Source organism: Caenorhabditis remanei, chromosome II (genome assembly GCF_010183535.1).
Source record: "Caenorhabditis remanei strain PX506 chromosome II, whole genome shotgun sequence".
NCBI lineage: Eukaryota > Metazoa > Nematoda > Chromadorea > Rhabditida > Rhabditidae > Caenorhabditis > Caenorhabditis remanei.
Genome location: NC_071329.1, coordinates 17,233,188 through 17,252,136, shown reverse-complemented (window position 1 = coordinate 17,252,136; position 18,949 = coordinate 17,233,188). Strand labels below are relative to the sequence as shown.

General features: G+C 36.8%; 5 protein-coding genes across 5 annotated transcripts; all 5 read right to left on the bottom strand.

Annotated features, from left to right (window-relative positions):
• Positions 1-250: 250 nt before the first annotated feature.
• On the bottom strand, positions 251-658 carry GCK72_007616 (uncharacterized protein; the record flags this gene model as incomplete). The annotated part of the gene is made up of 1 exon (XM_053726329.1): positions 251-658. One exon carries the CDS (start codon positions 656-658, stop codon positions 251-253), a length of 408 nt encoding a protein of 135 aa, XP_053590523.1.
• An 843-nt stretch (positions 659-1,501) lies between these two features.
• Positions 1,502-2,755, bottom strand: GCK72_007615 (uncharacterized protein; the record flags this gene model as incomplete). Its single annotated transcript, XM_053726328.1, has 6 exons — positions 1,502-1,639; positions 1,682-1,833; positions 1,880-2,027; positions 2,077-2,476; positions 2,524-2,651; positions 2,696-2,755. 6 exons carry the CDS (start codon positions 2,753-2,755, stop codon positions 1,502-1,504), a joined length of 1,026 nt encoding a protein of 341 aa, XP_053590522.1.
• Positions 2,756-4,204: 1,449 nt separating this feature from the next.
• GCK72_007614 (uncharacterized protein) lies at positions 4,205-5,668 on the bottom strand (the record flags this gene model as incomplete). Its single annotated transcript, XM_053726327.1, has 5 exons — positions 4,205-4,228; positions 4,272-4,423; positions 4,474-4,618; positions 4,866-5,265; positions 5,313-5,668. 5 exons carry the CDS (start codon positions 5,666-5,668, stop codon positions 4,205-4,207), a joined length of 1,077 nt encoding a protein of 358 aa, XP_053590521.1.
• A 1,491-nt stretch (positions 5,669-7,159) lies between these two features.
• Positions 7,160-10,926, bottom strand: GCK72_007613 (uncharacterized protein; the record flags this gene model as incomplete). Its single annotated transcript, XM_003107253.2, has 7 exons — positions 7,160-7,333; positions 8,055-8,157; positions 8,213-8,608; positions 9,706-9,921; positions 10,295-10,467; positions 10,703-10,803; positions 10,860-10,926. The coding sequence occupies 7 exons, from the start codon at positions 10,924-10,926 to the stop codon at positions 7,160-7,162; spliced, it is 1,230 nt and encodes a 409-aa protein (XP_003107301.2).
• Positions 10,927-13,854: 2,928 nt separating this feature from the next.
• GCK72_007612 (uncharacterized protein) lies at positions 13,855-17,519 on the bottom strand (the record flags this gene model as incomplete). Its single annotated transcript, XM_003107119.2, has 9 exons — positions 13,855-14,041; positions 14,086-14,258; positions 14,314-14,504; positions 14,553-14,809; positions 16,539-16,601; positions 16,673-16,842; positions 16,889-17,088; positions 17,137-17,378; positions 17,431-17,519. The coding sequence occupies 9 exons, from the start codon at positions 17,517-17,519 to the stop codon at positions 13,855-13,857; spliced, it is 1,572 nt and encodes a 523-aa protein (XP_003107167.2).
• Between the last annotated feature and the right edge of the window lie 1,430 nt (positions 17,520-18,949).

Here is an 18,949-nt window from a genome sequence, read left to right as displayed (position 1 = left end):
ATAAACCATATTTTATAGGGTCACTTTGGAAAACAATGGAACTCTTTTTTTTTCTTTGTTCTTTTTTTCCACTGGAGCTAAGGAACACTAATTTCGGTTCGAATTCGACTTCAATTTCCCAGTTTTTCTCTGTGTTATTAAGTGAAAAGTAAAAGAGAAAGAATGAGAGAAATCCATCGCGCCGTTCCATAATAGTTCTCCTGTAAAGAATTCAATTTAATGTGCTTGGATTAACTTCAATTCACACCATTCAACACCAAAATGTTCTTCGCAACCATTGTTTTGTTGTGAGTCTAGAAACGTTGGTGAATTTATGCTTCAACACAAAGTATTTTCCAAATGTCGAAATCATTTCCTCGTTTTTTACTAGATTCTGAGTAGAATTGACATGAGCCGTCGGATATGCAGAATTGTTGTCCTCGACAACTTCCGACGATACTTCCGGTTTTAAGATCTCAACGATTTTATCCAGTTTTGTTTGAATTGAATCAAATTTTTCCTGTTGTTGATTTGACAGTTTCTCAATTTTCTCATCGCATAACTTGAGCATCTCAACAATTTCCAAATTCGACTTTTCAATATCCTTCTGTTTATCCAGAATCTCTTTGCGCATATCGAGAACTTTTTCGATTGTCCATTCGGACAGAGTATCATTCATGCCTCTCTGAAATTGAAAATATAGAATTAACTTTATGAATATATTGAAATTCGAAAATTTAATCATCTAGTCCCATGCATTAGATTTCTAGAGATTCTATAGAAGAAAATTTATTCGAAGAGCAAAATAAAGTTAAATAGAAAACTGTATTCGAATATAACTGTGAGCCGAAGAGTAGTCTCATTGATACTCATTTGATAGAGATGAAGTGTATACTCATTGATAGAGATGAAGTCGACAAGTGGTGTAATCAAAGTGTGTTTACCACTATTTCGACGGTTTAATTCAGATTATAATCTACTTATTCCTCACTCTTCATCGCCTTTTTTCTTCTTTTCCCAGTTTTATCAGCTAATTCTCTCACTCCTTATCACCTATTCAACTCCACGCTAACAGAAAACCGGCCGAACCAACGACATGAAATGAATTGACAGAACCCATTGATTGTCTACTGATGTTTAAGTTTCCATAAACTGAGCACAGTTTGGAATTGTAGCCTTCAGCATAAGCAGCTCCTGAAAGTTTGTAGTTTGTAGTCTTTGTGATCAGAATCATTGGAGTTGAACAGTTCACTAGTTGTTTCTCTTTCAGACTTAAGATATGAAGGAATAGGAGAGAAATTGTGAACAGTAGAAAAAAAGGAAGAAATAAGGTGCCAAATCGAGCTAAACAATCAAAGTGGATCAAACCGTCGGCTTTGCTGCTGTGAGAACGGGGAAAAATATGGGAAAAAGGGAGGAAAAAGATGAGATGTAAGAAGTGGGTCGGAAACTGTGTTGAAAATAACAGAAGCTGGAGAGACTGCCGCAGAGTTAATTATAGGCAAAGAGTAAAGTTTTTGGTTCATATTTCATTAGTATTATGAAGGGAAAGTGATTTTTGAAATAACTCCGCCATAACCGATGGGTCCAAATCGTGAATATCTCCGGGAATAAGTGATTGAATATCAGCTACTGACTTGATCTCCTCGAGACATTGTTTCTGAAAATAAAATATTTAAATAGTTTGGTAAGGCGGAATCACTTTGAGCGAGGACAAGTTGTATTGAGTTGACAGTTGCAATTTTATCTTCAGATTCTTTTTCAATGTCTTCTTTAAATAGTTCTCGCATTTTTGAATTACCAGACGGGTATCGTACATGTCAGCCACCATGAGGATTCCTTCGACAGTGAATTCTGAATATTGTTACTTTAAAGCTTAACAAAATTGAGACAATGTTACTATTGATCGCATTTTCTCCATAAAGAACTTCAAGATAGTTCTGAAAATCATCCGCATCGATTCCAGACAGTTTGATCTCAGTTTTCTTTGATTCGTTGAAGTTTCCCAAAAACAAAGTCTTGAAATATGGAGAATGCGTGGCGAGGTACTGAAAAGTATGAACTTCTGTAGATGCATGACACATACTCACTACTTACCAATTTGGAAACATAAAACTTTTCATCATCAACGATTAGAACGACATCCGAAAGTTCTTCCATTGTTTCATCAAAACTCCTCAGATTCTCTGTGTAAACGCCTGTCATCTTTCTCACTTTTACAGCAATTTCAACACAGAAACAGTCATCAACAACGAAATCCTTCTCCAGTTCGTTCCATTCCATAAATTCTGAATCTCCCCATCCATCGAAATCATCGTCATTTTTGAAAACAAAACAACTATTCCCTCCTCTTTTTTCTTTCTTTCCTCTGGAGCTAGGGTACACTATTTTCATTTCTTTTTCAACTTCAATTTCCCATTTTTTCTCAGATTTTTTATATAATTCGTTACAGAGATATAATGTGAGAAATCCATCACACCGTTCCACACTGATTTTCCTGTAAAGAATTTAATATAATGAGCTTCATTTAACTTCGGTTCATACCATGGAACACCAAAATGTTCTTCCTTTTCATTGGAATAACATTTTTCATTTTCGAAGCTAGAAACGTTGTTGAATGTATGCTTCAACACAAAGTATTTTCCAGATGTCGAAATCATTTCCTCGTTTTCCTGAAAATTTAAGTTCTGGTGTTTAGAAAGAACATAGTACTAACCTCTTCCTGAGTTGGATTGACAAAAGTCATGGTATCTGACGAATCATCATTCTCTTCCATTTTTGACGATACCTCTGGTTTCAGTTTCTGATTGATTTCAATTAGTTCCAATTGAATAGAATCTAACTTCTTTGACAGGATCTCAATTTTCTCATCACATGACTTGAACTTTTCAACAGTTTCCAAATTCGAGTTTTCAAACTCCTTCTGAAACTAAAAAATATATAATATTAGCAGCCCATGCCTTCTTACAACTGCGCTCCCTTTGCAAACGAGAGAGTATCGGCAAAAGACGCAGAGTTTTTTTTTCTGGCGCGAAACAGATTTTCACCATTTTTAAATCTATTTTTGCACAATTTTCTCTCGGAAATTGGCAAATTTTTAATTAAAGCTCGTGAAAATATATCAAAAATTGTGAAAATTTGTTTCACGCCAGAAAAAAACTCTGTGTCTCTCCGATACTCTCTCGTTTGCGGCGGGGCGCAGTTGTAACGAAATTGCTCTGCTAACAACTGAATTAATATATATTCAATCTACTTGCCTCATCATTTGCATTGCTCATTTTTCTGAACAAGTTATGATAGTTGTGAAGTCACCAAATACAACTGAAACAGATGTAAGTGTCAGGGGGTCATGTCGAAGTCGGTTAGGAAACAATTGTTTCAGAATTTTTAGTAAGTATTATATTGCTACAGATTTTCTAGAATAAAGTTTATTTGAAGAGCAAAATAAAGTTAAAAAGAGAACTGTATTCAAATATAATTGTCAGTCGAAAAGACGACTCGTTGATAGAAATGAAGTCGACAAGTGGTATAATCAAAATGTGTTTACCACTATTTCAACAGTTGGTTTCTGATTTTTCTCTATTTCTTCCTTACTCTTATTCGCCTTTTCTTCTTTTTCCCCAGTTTTATCAGTTATTTTTAACACTCCTTATCACCAATTCAACTCCAAGCTGACAGAAAACAGACAGAGACAATGTCATGAAAGTTATGTACTTTAGAAGTGGTCGTGGAGGTTTCCAGTGAGAACTCGTCGTTCTAAATTCACATTTTTACTGATTTCTTTTTGGAATTATAGCTTCATTCAGGGAACTATGTGTAGTTTTCAGTCTGAGCAGCTCCCAATATGTGTATTTTCCGTTTTTTACAGCAAAAGAGTATTTCACATCATATGAGTCCGGTTATAGCAGCTGAGATAATAGCATGTGAGTCAGCGAGGGAATACCATTTTCATTGCAAAAGAGACACTTCATTTAGGAAAAGAGACAATATAGCAACTAAGAACGTTTTAAGTGGTAGGAATTGTTCAAAAAAGGAACTAACCATACAGTTTTTTAAAAACTGAAACATAGTCTTCGAAAGTCCCTATTTCGCCCTATACGGCTAGTTTTTTTTTAACAGTTCGCACCACTTAAAAGGTTCCATTGTAAGAAAAACAACTACATAATTGAGCAAGAGAAAATGATCTCATACCAAATGAGAATTAGCCTCGAATATCAGCCACTCATTAAATTTCCTCGAGACATTGTTTCTGAAAATAAAATATTTACGGTAGTTTGGTAATGTGAAAGTACTCTGAGTGCATCCAAATTGTATCGCTTAGACAGTTGCAACTTCGTCTTCAGTGTCTTTTTCGATTCCTTTTGTAGAAAGTTCTCGCATTTCTCAATGACCAGACTGCTATCGTACTTGTTAGCCACTATGAGAATTCCTTCGACATTGAATTCTGAATATAATATTGTAACTATAAAACTGAAAAAATTCAAACACTATTACCATCAATCGCCTGTTCTCCATAAAGAACTTCAAGGTACTTCTGAAAATCGTCCGCATCGATTCCAGATAGTTTGATCTCAGATTTCTTCGATTCGCTGAATTTTCCCATGAACAAATTCTTGAAGTATGGAGAATGGGCAAGGTACTAAAAGAATGAACTTCTGTAGATACATTTTACAATTGAACGTGCGGGACTGATTTACAAAATGACCAACTGAAATGAAGATCTACCTTTGATCTGTATAATTCATTAAAATCTACTTAATAGGACTATCAGTGTTACCATGGCATACTCAAAATTGGTCATTTTCCACTGAAAACACCCAAAGTAGATAAATTTTCAGGCGGTACTGTAGGATATTCCGAAATGCTTACATCCACTAGCTACTTACCAACTTGGAAACAAAAAACTTTTCATCATCGACGATTAGAACAACATCCGAGCTTTCTTCCTTTGTTTCGTCGAAACTTCTCAAGTTCTCTTTGTAAATTCCTGTCATTCTTTTCAATTTCATAGCAATTTCAGCACAGAAACAGTCATCAACAAGAAAATCGTTTTCGAATTCGTCACATTCGATGACTTTTAAACACCGCCATGAAGATTTCATAGGGTCACTTTGGAAAAAATCAGAACTCTTCTTTCTTCTTTTTTCTTTTTTTCCGCTGGAGCTAATGGACACTAATTTTGGTTCCAATTCAGCTTCAATTTCCCAGTTTTTCTCTGTGTTATTAAGTAATAAATAGAAGAGAAAGTATGAGAAAAATCCATCGCACCGTTTCACATTAATTTTCCTGTAAACAATGTAATTTAATGAGCTTCGTTCAACTTCGATTCTCACCATATAATACCAAAATGTTCTTCCTCCTCACTGGAATAATATTTGTTATTTTCGAAGTTAGAAACATTGTTGAATGTATGCTTCAACACAAAATATTTTCCAAATGTCGGCGCCATTTCTTCGGTTTTCTGAAAACCCTGAGTAGAATCGACAGGAGCCGTGAGAATAGCAGAATCTTTGTTCTCTTCTATTTTTGACGATACTTCTGGTTTCAGTGTTTCAATTATTTTATCCAGTTTCGATTGAATCAAATCAAACTTCTTTTGTTGTTCCTTCGACAGTTTCTCAATTTTCTCAACAATTTCGGAATTCGACTTTTCAAGATCTTTCTGTTTATCCAGAACCTCTTTGCGCATATCGAGAAATTTTTCGATTGTCCATTCGGAAAGAGTATTATTGATCTTTTTCTGAAATTGAAAATATAGAATAAACTGTATGAATATCATTCTTATATATGAAAAACAAGTTGGCGTTGTCTGGACTGGCAGATAGATATACCTATATATATACTAGCTAGTAAGCCTTGCGCGCCTACGGCGCGTTTTTTCGCGGCTCCAGTTCCCAGACTCCACATGTGTTTTATAAAAGTCAGATTTTCAATCAACTTGCCTCTTCCTTTCCATCGCTCATTTTTTTGGACATGTTATGATAGTTGCAAAATCACCAAATACAGCTGAAACTAACAAAAATAAGTGTTATTCATGCAAGGGATCACGATGTTATGGCAATCAGAAAAGCAGACAGTCCTGGCCTAGGATCCGTCAACTGGGCCATCATGTCATTTTTGTCACTTTTTGATGCGAGATATCACGATAGGCATTGTTGATGGATTCTAGTCCAGGACTGTCTTAAATTTAAATTGCCATAATTTTGATTAGCATATAAAACTGACCATCAAGACACTTGCAAGCTCATTCACTTACAGTACCGGCCAAAAAGATATCATATTTTCCCTTTTTCAGCTGAAAATGCTCAACTTTGAGAGTGCGTAATGGTAGAACTAACTGTTCCACAGAATAACTTTTTATTGGATTAGACAGACCAAGAGTAGTGCTTTATTTTTGTAGTTGACAACTTTTTTGTACGGACACTCCCTAGAGAGTTACATCTCGATAAAGTAATTTCTTCCCGCAAATTGACCCATTTCAGTGAAAATAGTGAGATTTTTGAGCTATCCATTTAATATGACCATAACTCTCTAGAGAACATCCGTACAAAAAAGTTTTCAACTACAAAAATAAAGAACTACTCTTCGTCTGTCCAATCCAAAATAAAGTTATTTTGTGGGACAGTTAGTTTTACCATGACGCACTCTCAAAGTTGAGCATTTTCAACTGAAAAAGACAAAATATGATGACGTTTTGGCAGGCTCTAGTCAATATTGGCTAGAGATCCTTTAGATAAAAGGTATTCGGGAAACAAAATGATTGTACAAAGAGAACTATATTCAAATATATTTGTCAGTCGAAAAGACGACTCGTTGATAGAAATGAAGTCGGCGAGTGGTGTAATCAAAGTGTGTTTACCACTATTTCGACAGTTTGTTTCTGATTATACTCCACTTCTTCCTCAATCTTATTTTCCTTTTCTTCGATTTCCTCAGTCTTATTTCTTATCAGCTATTTCTCCTATTCCTTATCACCTATACCTTTCAACACCCCTGTAAGAACTTTGTTTTTCAATAAAACGAATTGTTTCATATACTTCTAGTCGACATTTGTTACAGAAAATGCACCAAAATAATGAAAGAAAAACCCATTCCTAGCAAACCAAATAATTCAAATTTAAAAATGCATCAAAGAATGGCGGCAAAAAATGAGTAAAGTCATGATAAAACGTGAATTCATTTAAGAGCTCCAGAAGATATCCTTGGTGAGGAGGTCTCTGCTGATGAGTAGCCTCATCATCTCATTCGTTCCTTCGAGGATCTGATGGACGCGGATGTCACGGAGGTATTGTTGGATTGGGTAGTCTTTCAGGAATCCGTAGCCACCGAACATTTGGAGGGCTCCGTTGACGACCTGGAATTGGGAAGAGATTTGTAGGATAGGCCAGCTCTTTGAATTTTCGAGAATTTCATAATCATTTTCAAATTCAGCTCGTTGAGACGGTTTAGAAAAGTACCCACAAGCCTATATTCTAAGCGATTTGGGTCTCGCCACGAAAACTACAGTAACCCGGAGGTTTTGTTGTGAGACCCAAAATGAACGGAATCTAGGCTTGTGGGTACTTTTCTGAAAGCTTGAAACGAGGTGAATTCAGAAATAGAAACTATTTGAGTGTAGAATCTCAGGTTTCCAAGAAATTTTGAAAATTAATTTTTTGACGCTTTTTATCGGCTCGCGGCACATTAACGAATAGCCATCCAGTCTGTAGTAAGTCACAAACATAGAACTTGATGAGATCTGCATTTTTGTATAATTTTCGTCGACCTAGGAACCTTAATTGCAAAAAGTTTTTTTTTAACTTTGAAAATTTTGGTGTGCGTCCGGGGAACCAGAAAATTAAAAAATGAATAGCATAGTTGGAATCGGCGAGTTTTGATACCCATATAGGTTTGGTGAATTTTGAAATTTTTATTTTAGTGTGCGTTGCGGTCGCGTCGCGGTCGCGTCGCGGTCCGATTCCCAGTTGTTTCAAACCTAGCCAATATGGGTATCAAAACTCGCCAAATTTCATGGAGAATCCGTTTTTGACTATCCCAACTTATCCCACTCAGCCATTTTCAAATTTTACACTTACATCAAAACAATTATCCGTGGCATACAGCTTAGCCATCGCACAAAGTGTCACTTTCTCCGGGAGATCATTGTCGAGTTGCTCAGCGGCATTTCGGACGATCAGTCTGGAATTCAGAGAAAAATTCAAATGAGGTTTTCAGATTTTTCACATCTCCTTACCTACTAGTATACAACTTTGTTGCCAATTCCGCCAATTTGAACTGATTATACTGGAAATCGGAGAGTGTCTTTCCAAACTGTTTCCTACATTTCAAATGCTCAATCGCCAAGTCCAAACTCCTCTGAGCTGCTCCAAGTGAGCAACTGGCAATGTTGACACGTCCTCCGTTGAGTCCAGCCATTGCGATGTTGAAACCGAATCCGTCTTTTCCAATTTGATTGGTAATTGGGACTTTACAGTCCTCAAACGTCAAAATCCTCGTTGGCTGAGAATTCCATCCGAGTTTATCCTCCTTCTTTCCGAAACTGAATCCCTCGGTTCCATTTTCAATCATCAAGCAGAAGATTCCTTTGGCTCCTGGAGCAGCGCCGTCTTGTCGCATCATTACGAAATAACTGGAAGAGAAAAATGTGTATTCCGCTATAACTCATCAGGGAGTGTACGTACAAAAAATTTGTCAACTGCAAAAGTAAAGCTCTATTTGTGATCTATATGTTCCATAATTTTGAAATTTCTGCGAAGATCGGTAATCCTATGATACTTTCCCAAAAATCGGTATTTTCTACTGGAAAGGAAAATTTCAGTCGAAAATATCCAAATTTGAAAGTGTGTTACAGTATCACTGGTTATTGTACCAAGTGAAATTTTTGATGGATCATACAGAACAAAGGCCGAGCTCCATTTCTGTAGTTGACAACTTTTTGAAAGCTCCGCCCACTTTCGAGATATGCTCCTTTAAAGATAGCCAACTCCTGGTGAGAAAGTGGGAGACGCAGAGAAGCTAGGGAATTTAAAGGCGCATATCTCAAAAGTGGGCGGAGATATCGGAAAGTTGTCAACTACAAAAATGAAGGTCTAGACATGATCTATTAGAAAAGAAAAAAGGAAAAATCTAAAAATTCTCATATTTTCAACTTTTCGAAAAGACCAAAATTGTACATACATACCATTGTATATCTTGGAACTTTTTGGGGTCAGAAAATTTTTTTGCTGGTTTTTCGAAAAACTTTACGGCGAAAAATTTTCAGATATTTTTCGAAAAAAAAACCGTTTGAAAAATTTTGGTCATTATTGCTGAAATTTAAAAAAAATTAAATAATAAAAATAGGGTTTTTTTCATTTTTTTTAATGGAATTTTTTCTCATTTTGTACTCAAAAACAGGTTTCTGAGGGTCTGCCCTTGGAATGCTTATAGTTTTCACACAAATTCAAAATTCTTGTCTCCGAAAAACTAATTTTTGACACCGTTTTTGGAACTTTTTTTGAATTATACGGTTTTTTTCGGTCTAAAACTTTCGAGAAAAATAAGCAGGTTGGGATAAGCAGACTGGGATAGTAAAAAACGGATCCTCCATAAAAATTGGCAAGTTTTGATACCCATATTGACTAGGTTTGAAGCGATTACCAAAAAAAGATTTTTCGCACAAGGTACTGATGGTACTGTACCCACCCAGACTGTTTCAAATTTTGATCTACAAAATAAAAGACCTACTTATCAGAAGTGCCTGCTCCACTGATGAACGCCTTCGATCCATTGACCACATAGTAGTCACCCTTCTTGGTGGCCGTTGTTCTGATGCTAGCGGCATCTGATCCGGCATCTGGTTCCGTCAAACAGTAGGATCCGAGCTTATTGAAAAGTGCCATGTCGGGGAGGAGATCCTCTTTCAGCTTGTCAGGGCCGTAGGTGTCCAGCATCCAGGCGCACCTAGAAAATGGAGCATAAAAATGGATTATTCATAAAAATTGGCGAGTTTTGATACCCATATTGACTAGATTTGAACCAATCGGGAATTGGACCGCGACGCGACCGCAACGCACGCAAATTTTTTTTTCAAAAATTTCAAAATTCACTAAACTTAGTGACATATTAGGGTTCAGCGTAGAAAATGGCAAATTATGATGCCCATATTGCCTAGGTTTGGTGAATTTTTAAAATTTCATTTTTGTGTGCGTTGCGGTCCTATTCCCAATTGCTTCAAATCTAGTCAATATGGGTATCAAAACTTGCCATTTTTTGCGCTGATTCTGGACACAATGTTTTTTCTTCAGATTTTTCAACATTTAATCCAAAAACCCACATATTATGAATCGAAATATAGGCGGCCGTCGACACGCATCCCATCGAAAGTTGCTCGAAAATCACAGAAGCGTGAAGTCTCGACAATCCGGATCCGCCGTGATCCCCGCTACAGTAGATTGCTCCGAAACCCATTTCACCCGCCTTTTTGAGCACATCCATTGGGAGCTCTCCCTGAAAATTGGCTCAATTTTAGAAAAAATGAAAAATGAGTGACATATTTGGACTCACCGCAAAAAATGGCGAGTTTTGATACCCACATTGGCTAGATTTGGATAGTTTTGAAATTTTTATTTAAGCGCGCGTTGCGGTCGCGTCGCGGTCCAATTTCTAAATGCTTCAAACCTAGTCAATATGGTTATCAAAATTCGCCAATTTTCATGGAGAATCCGTTTTTCACTATCCCAACCTGCTTATCCCACTCTGCCATTTTCGGGTACATCTCCTTTTTAGCGAATTGATGGGCGGCCTCAAGTACATCTTCCACATCGCGTTCCAGACCAACACTGGCTGGAAATTAGTGAGTTTTTGATCGGAAATTTTTTTCTGAAAAATTCTGGACTTACGTCTCATACAATAACTGCTGGAATTTCGAAGACTGAACCCCTTGGAGAGGATATTCCTGAGGAGCATTTTTGTCTGTAAATCTGGAAATGCCGGGAAAAACTACAGTAATCTTAAGAATAGAAGCAAAAATAACTGAAAATCCCAAAAAAAAAATGGTAAAAACGAGATATTTGTGCACAAAACTGAAAAAATTTTTGGATTTTTTTTGTGACAATTTTTGATAAATAGAAATTAAGGAAAACATCAGAAAAATCTCCAAAAGTTAGCAAAAAAAAACTCAAAAACTGATCAAAATCTGTGGAAATCGTATTTTTATGGTTTTGATCTACAATTTCTTTTGAAAAAGGTCAAATTTGATAAGATATGTGACACACTGTTTTTACAACTGCGCTCCACTGAAATCCTCTTGAAAATGGAAAAAAGCTTATTTTTCTCGGCGTCTCTCAATTTCCCACGCTATTTTTCTCAATTTCGGAAGGGCACGCTTTTTACAATCGCGCTCTACCGAAACTAAAGAAAATAGTGTGCGAAATTGAGAGACTCAGAGAAAAGGAGACATTTTCAAGGGAATTTCGGTAGAGTGCAGTTGTAAGAACAGGATTTTTGGAAAATGAGAAATCATTTGAAAAATTGAAATAAATACCTTAAAAATAGCTAAAAACTGACGGAAAAGTGAAAAAAAGTTGAAAAAAAAATATTTTTCTTAACATTTTTTTTTCTTTTCTACTCGAAAAATGCAAAACTAACCCTAAAAATCCAGAAAAAAAAAGAAATTTTAGGATTTAGGCATCTAAAACCTCCAAAAAACTGTAAAAATAGCATAAAAATTGGACTAAACCCTCTAAAATTCCCCCAAAAACCTAACTATTTCCAGCGGGCTCTCACCCCACGTGGCCGAACCAAAACGTCGAAACAAAAAGCAGAAAAAGCAGAAAAGTGCGTCTTGTGGACTTTTTATCGGGTAGAAAAAGAGAAAAAGAGGATCCAAAGAAGCAGAGAGAACACGAAATAGTGGAGAGTCCTAGAGAGACGCAGACAGTGAAAAAGATAGTTTGATCGCGGAAGGGGGAAGGCAATAAGCAAATGGATGGGAGAAGAGAAAAGAAGAAGATAGAAAAGGGGGACATAGAGAAGAACAACTGACAGGCGGTTGGAGGTGATGACCGGGAGAAGAAGACGGAGTGGTGATCTGTGATGTGTTGTCTTGGTGGTTTTGTATTTGTAATCGACTTGATCATTCTGTATTTTCTGTACTTTTCTAGTTTTCAGAAGATCTGTACTATCAAATAAGACAGAATCCATTAAAAATCTATTTTTCTCATTCTTCTTCTTTCTTCTCCGGATTTTGAATATTTGGGGAAGAAAAAGAGATTCTGAATGAAAAGTTGAGGATTATGGATAAGGACAGTCATATAAGACAGAATACAGCAAAAAATCTCTTTTTCTCGCTCCTCTTTTATTCCCCGGATTTTGAAAATTTGGGGAAGAAACAAGGATTTTCGAAAATCCGGGGAAGGAAAAAGAGATTCTGAATCAAAAGTAGAGGATTCTGGATCTCAACTATTTAGAAACTGAAAATACTGAAATTTCAGATTTTTGGAATTTCCACATCTCTAATTTTCATTAGATGTCCAAATAATTCAATTTCAGACTTTCCGGTTTCAACTTTCCTCCCAATTTGTTTGAGATGTATTGGTATCCAGAGGTTTCTCCAGTAACACCAAATGGGTCTAAAATCTTCAAATTCTGAAAAATGAGAACTAGAAGAGAGCGGAATAGGCAGCCAACAATATAAGAATTGATTAAAAGCGAAGATTCTCTGGAATCGTGTGATGAAAAGACATGTTACGATGGCCCATTCCATACTTTTTCATCACACAAATCTTCGCTTAAAGGCACATACACTCTTCGATTTTTACGTTTTGTTATATAGAAGCTGAAGTTTTACACAATTTTCAAAAATTGGTCGAGTAATTGCCGAGAAATAGTCGCTGGGAGAACTTCGGTGCTGACAATCGATTTTTTTGAGATATTTCCAGTCCAGAAGCTGATATTCTTGAATGCGACCAATAAAAAGAAGTCAATCTTTCGTGTTTTCTGGATTTCGCCCAACCTCAATTCCGGAGTTTCTTACAAAAACCGAAAGAACAAGAAATTCAAAATAATTTTCAAAAAATTTAAAATTTGGTTCAAAATGAGCCTACCGGACCTAAGATAACTTTGATTTCGGGCTGGCTCGGCCTGTGACAAGTGTAAAAAGCTAATAACTAAGGAAGAACGATAAATTTAAGGGATTGTTAGGTTTTTTCACTTTTTTGGCAATTTTATAGGTTTTTGGCTTCTGAAATGTTATAATGTTGTGTTAAATTAATTAATGCATCAGGGAAAATGTTTTTGAGCTGTTAAAAATCAATAAAAATAAAAAACAAACACGAAAAACGAGGGAAAAACCCAAGAAATGCCTTTAAAAAAAGAAAAAAATCTTGCAACGACACTCCGAAATTACGCACCGCGTGTTGTTTAGCGACACGATTATTTATTGGATTTTTGTCGATTTTCAGTGTTTGTGCTCGATTTTCAGTCGAAAATCAGTGTTTTTGTGTGTTTTTAGTACGTAATTCATAATTCCCATTACCTAAGCTCCATTTTAAGTGTAAAAAACACGAATTTTGAACGAAAACACCCCGATTGTGCGAAAAAAATTTTTTGCCCGATCTTTTGGTCAATTTCTGACTTTCGCAGCTGTTTTTTGTCGTTTCTCAACATTTTTTTCTGTTCCAAAGCTTAATCGTTATCATTCGCGAATGATTTTTTTTTCTTCGCAAATTTTTTTCGAGAAATAATTTTTGTTTCAGGTGTGGCCCGATAAGGATGACGACTGCAAAGAATCGATCGCAGTTCTATGGAAACAAAGAAAATGAATCCGGAGTGAGTTTTTATTTGAAAAGAAAGAAAAAAAAGAAAATCTTGGAAAAGGCAATAGGTTTGCGACAATCAGACACGCGAAAGTTTATTCAATGAAGTGTGGTCTCGATTAGGAATTTTTGAGTAATCTGATGGTTTGAAGTCAGAAGGGACCATTTTAAAAACACATCCATCGGAATGGTTATAAGTTTTCAATATGAGATGTTTCGAAGGGTTTCTTGTTTTTATGCGAAGTATAGTGTCAGTTCTATCCAGTCTGAAATATCGTGGAGTTACAGTAATTCTAGTGGTGATTCTTACATTAGATCTTGTCCAAACTCGGCTATAAAATCGTCCATCGGTTTGCCCCCACAACTGGAAATTTTATGAGTTGACCCAATTTTGACATCTCTTTCTATCCATTTCCGAATGATAGCAACGCCAAGATCATGGCTGAAACTCACATCGATCCGCCAGAATTCGATAGAGTTCACCTGGAAATTATGAGTTTTAGAATCAAAAGAAAAAACCTTCTTTCTGAAAGCTTACCGCTGGAAGCGCTAGAAATCGGTCGACTGGAAACATCTCTAGTTTTTCATAGCGCAAAGTCATGCCTTTCATTGAATTGGCGGCGCATCTGGCAAAAAACGGAAAGTGTTCGAGATGAAGTTGTCCTCTGACTCCTCTAATGTAGAATGGAGATTCTCCAGTGAGTCTTGTCAGAATGCGAATTGATTCTTCTGGAATTAATGCCAGATTCAGCTAGATTTCTTTGATAGAACACTCACGGTCCTTGTTGAGATATAATCCTAAACTATGGATATATCCATTATTGAACAAATAGGAAAGTAATGGTATTGCTTTCAAAACGATTTGATCTTCACGGAATATTTTGATCTGCTCCGGATTTCCTCTTTCGCGAAATCGAATCTCCAAATCTCTACTATCACTTCTATCTCTTATAGAAAAAGAATTGATGTAAATTCTCTCAGAAGCGTTGTTCACAAGACTTCGTTCGTTGTGAGCAGTGGCACCGAGAGAGAGTCTGAAATCCGATTACGGTAATTTCAATTTAGCTACTGGACAATTCAGGTTCAACAAAACTCCTTTGAAATTATTGATTTTCTCATTCAAATTTGCTTACCTCGACTTGAAATCTAACCAGTTGATGCACAGTAACTTAATTTCGTTCGGAAGAAAATTCCAGTTTTCAAAGTTCCTATCAAACCACATGTCTGAGAAATGTTAATCTGCGGAAAATAAGGTTTGCGGACAATGTATTATTCTGCGTTTTCGAATGTTCTCCTCCTGTTCGTTAGTTCAGTAGAGCGCACTTTCCTCACATGTCTATTCGTGAAGACCTATGTAAACAGTATTAGTGTTAGAGGGCATCATCATATGGAATTGTATAGAAATTGATTTCCGGCGGCAGAATTAGGTGTGATTAAAATCGGTTTTGTTGAATTCGAGATTTTGGACGAGCTAGATACAAAGAAGACTAAAAAAGAGATTTTTCGCCGTAACCTGCAGGTATGTGCCTGGGTGGCGTTGAGCGCCTCGCATTTCTTCAAAGTGTGATGAAAAAACTCGAAAATGCGAAAAGAGAGAGTGTGAAAAAAGGAGAGACGATATCTGGCCAATCTCGCGCTGATTGGCTGATTGAAAGGGGCGGAGTCTCTCGCTGAATGCTGATTGGTCGCTTGAGATTAAACATGAGCAATATTCGCATTTTTGCCGTGGCCGAAGCGGAAACTAGTCCCCCTCGCCAGATATCGTCTCTCGATTCTACACACTCTCTCTTTTCGCGTTTTCGCACACTTTTGATTTTCTCAGCGCCCAAAGCGCCTCTATAGGCACATCCCTGGTAACCTGTCCAGTGGTGGGCGCGAGTGAAGCTGAGCTTCACTCCAAAGTCCACGGGGGGAGGAGAAATGTCTGCGTCTCTCGCTGTCGGCAATGGTGGGGCGCGCTCTCTCGCGCTCTCTTCCCCCCGCGCTGTGGCCGCTGCCGCCACGGGGAGAGTCACTTATTTCACTCCGCGCCCACCACTGAACCTGTCTTAAATGACTGTCCTCATTCAGAATCCTCAACTTTTCATTCAGAATCTCTTTTTCTTCCCCGGATTTGTGAAAAACGGAAAATTCTTTTTTCTTCCCCAAATTTTCAAAATCCGGAGAAGAAAAAAGAAGACTGAGAAAAAGAGATTTTTCGATGTATCCTGTCTTATATGACTGTCCTCAGAAGACTCAACTTTCGATTCAGAATCTCTTTTTCTTCCCCGGATTTGTGAAAATCCGAAAATCCCCAAATTTTCAAAATCCGGAGAAGAAAAAAGACGAACGAGAAGAAGAGATTTTTTGCTTATATTTCATGTGAGAGTTTTCCAAAGAGAATTTCTGCTAGTGAATGTTTAGAAGCTGTCAAATTAATTATCAGCCTGAATCATCAAAAACCTTAAAATTAGTGTTCTTCTTGCTCCAGACGTTTTCTGGTAACTGTAGAAGACGTCCGCCCAAATCTGATGACTTCTGGAAAATGTAAAGTCCTCCAAGATTCCGAGAAGACCCTCCAGCTAGACTGATGAATTCAGATTCTGAATTTCAGAAGTCGTTGCACAAAATCAAGTTGACTTTTGTTGAGAAAAAGTACACGATTGCAATAAAATATATCATCTTTATTAGTTTCGAAGAATAAAATCAGTTATTTGGGATTCTGGAAAATCGGATGATACTATTTTGATGAAACACTTCTTATCCCATTTGTATGTCACATACAACACCATGTGCTTCTCTTTGTCCTTCATCTCCATCCGGACTAAATTCGGCGATTTTTGAACGCTGAAAATGATTTGACCGAATTTCGATAGAGCGCACTTTCTCCATCTCTCAAGTTGAGAATCTCAACTCACACTGTATAGTCTTCCATTCCTGATACGAAATCGTCAGTCGTCCGATTCTCGTAATAGTTGAAAAACATTACCGAGCCCACGTCTACATCGATTTCCATCCATTTCCGAGCGATCCTCTCGTAATCTGGAATTGTCTCAACAGTCAGATACCAGAGTTTGATAGAGTTGATCTGTAATTTCATGTTTCAGCTGGAAATGCTGCTAACATTGGCTCACCATTGGGTAAAGTACGAACTGATTGATTGGAAACCGTCCTTCATGACCTAATGGTTCATATTCCAGTTCGAGATGTTTGATTGAATTAGGTGCAAAGTTATTCAAAAATCGGAGAGTTTGGAAAGTAAAGGTGCCGGAAACGGAATCGATCTGATAAGGGGAAGAAGCGACGAAATGTTGAAGATGTTGATAAAAATCATCTGAAATCAATTATATTCACATCACTGAAACTAAAAGAAAAAACTCACAATCGGTCCTGGAAAAGTCGAATTTCCCGAGTTTGACAGTGTTGAAAATGAATGAAAAAAGTGGAACAATCATTGACTCGATCTGATTTTCGTAATAATAAATGGAGGTTTTAGGTCTGAATCCAAAATTCAGACGAATCTCTTTTCTTCTGCCCCAGCTTCTTATTTTAACAGATTCCCAGCTGAACTTTTGAGCTTCAGCTAGACGACGTTCTGTGTGAGACGTGGCACGAAGACGGTATCTGAAAACGAAGTTTCAGTTTACATTGATATGTAGGTATCAGATATACTTACCGTGTCTTGAAATCCATAAATCGAATACACGACAGTTTCATTTCCTCCGGTAGAAAATTCCAGTTCTCGAATTTCGACTCGTTAGTCATCTGGAATAACAGTTTACTTGATTCAAAAGAAACTGTCTGTTCAGTGGAGAAAATAGTGTATTTGAACGGTTGTTCCAAATGGCGGGAAATCAATAGTGTGTTCCGATAGAGCGCGTTTGCCTTCTCTCTCTTTTTCTGTGCTCCCATCACTCTTGTTCCATCTTCTTGTTACGATTGTGAAATGCTTTTTCTCGAGTTGTTTATTTTTTGAAAATTAAAAATCGAAAGAATGAGCCGTTTTGATGGAAACTGTCTAGTTGGGGGGGAATTTGTGTGGAAACTGCCAATTGGCAGTCCAATGAAACAACTCGAGGGCGAAATTTTGACAGATCCGTGGCATAAAAACACGTGTACAAATAAATGAATGGTACAGAACGAAGAATTGGGGTTGGGAATATTAGGATGGATGATTTTAGTATAGTCAATCTGTGTATTAGTAATGCAATCATGAGAAAAGAGCTCTTGTGATGATTATAACACGACAGCGCACTTCCCAAGATGATGAATTGCTAATTCACTTGATAGGGAGATGGGAGTGGATAAAAGTAGGATGGGAGAAAGAATCAGGATTATTGGGTAAGAGAAGAAAGTGTGAAAAGCTCATTAGTAGTGCAAAGTCTTGAGAAATGTGTTCTAGTGATAATGTTCAGAAGACAGCACACATGTCAAGATTTTGAAAAACTAATGAGCTTTTTGAAAAGGGTGGAATATATAAATAAGGATAATAGAAGGGGATTATTAAGATAATAGAAGGGGATTATTAGGATAATAGAAGGTGATTATTAGGATAATAGAAGGGGAAATTAGGTGATAAGTGTGAGAAGTACGAAAATTTGATTGGGAGTGTATTGTCGAAATAAAAAGTTCTGACATTTTTTCTCACGACAAAATGCCGACTCAGTGCAAAATTACTACTGAGTTTGCATGCTGAAGGGAGAAAAAAGGTCGGAATTTTTTATTTCGACAATATTAAAATGCTCAGGGTCTCTCAGTACACGAAAATAAAAATACGAAAATTCTGGTTTTAGATATTATTTCAGATCGATATGGTAATTTTTCTTTTTGATTTCGTGAATTTCTACTAAAATTTTTAGTTATTAACGTTATCCAACAAATAACATGAGCTAGAGATATTTACACATTTCTGATTTCACATTTGGCTCAATAGTTTTCTAGAAATCAAAATAATTTCGAACATTTTCAGATTTTTTTGTTACTTTCTCAGAAACGGATGAGCAAATTGCAGCTCTTTTTTCGGAGACTGGGAGACCGTGATGGTCGAAAAAATGTATTCCTGGGAGAGTTACAATTAGAGAGATAAAAATTAAAATTAATGATTTTAAATTACTTTTTGAATTGAGAGATAAAAAGTGGGGTTATCAAGTGGAGAGGTAGGATGGTGGATCAGGAAGGGAAGAGATGCGAGCGAA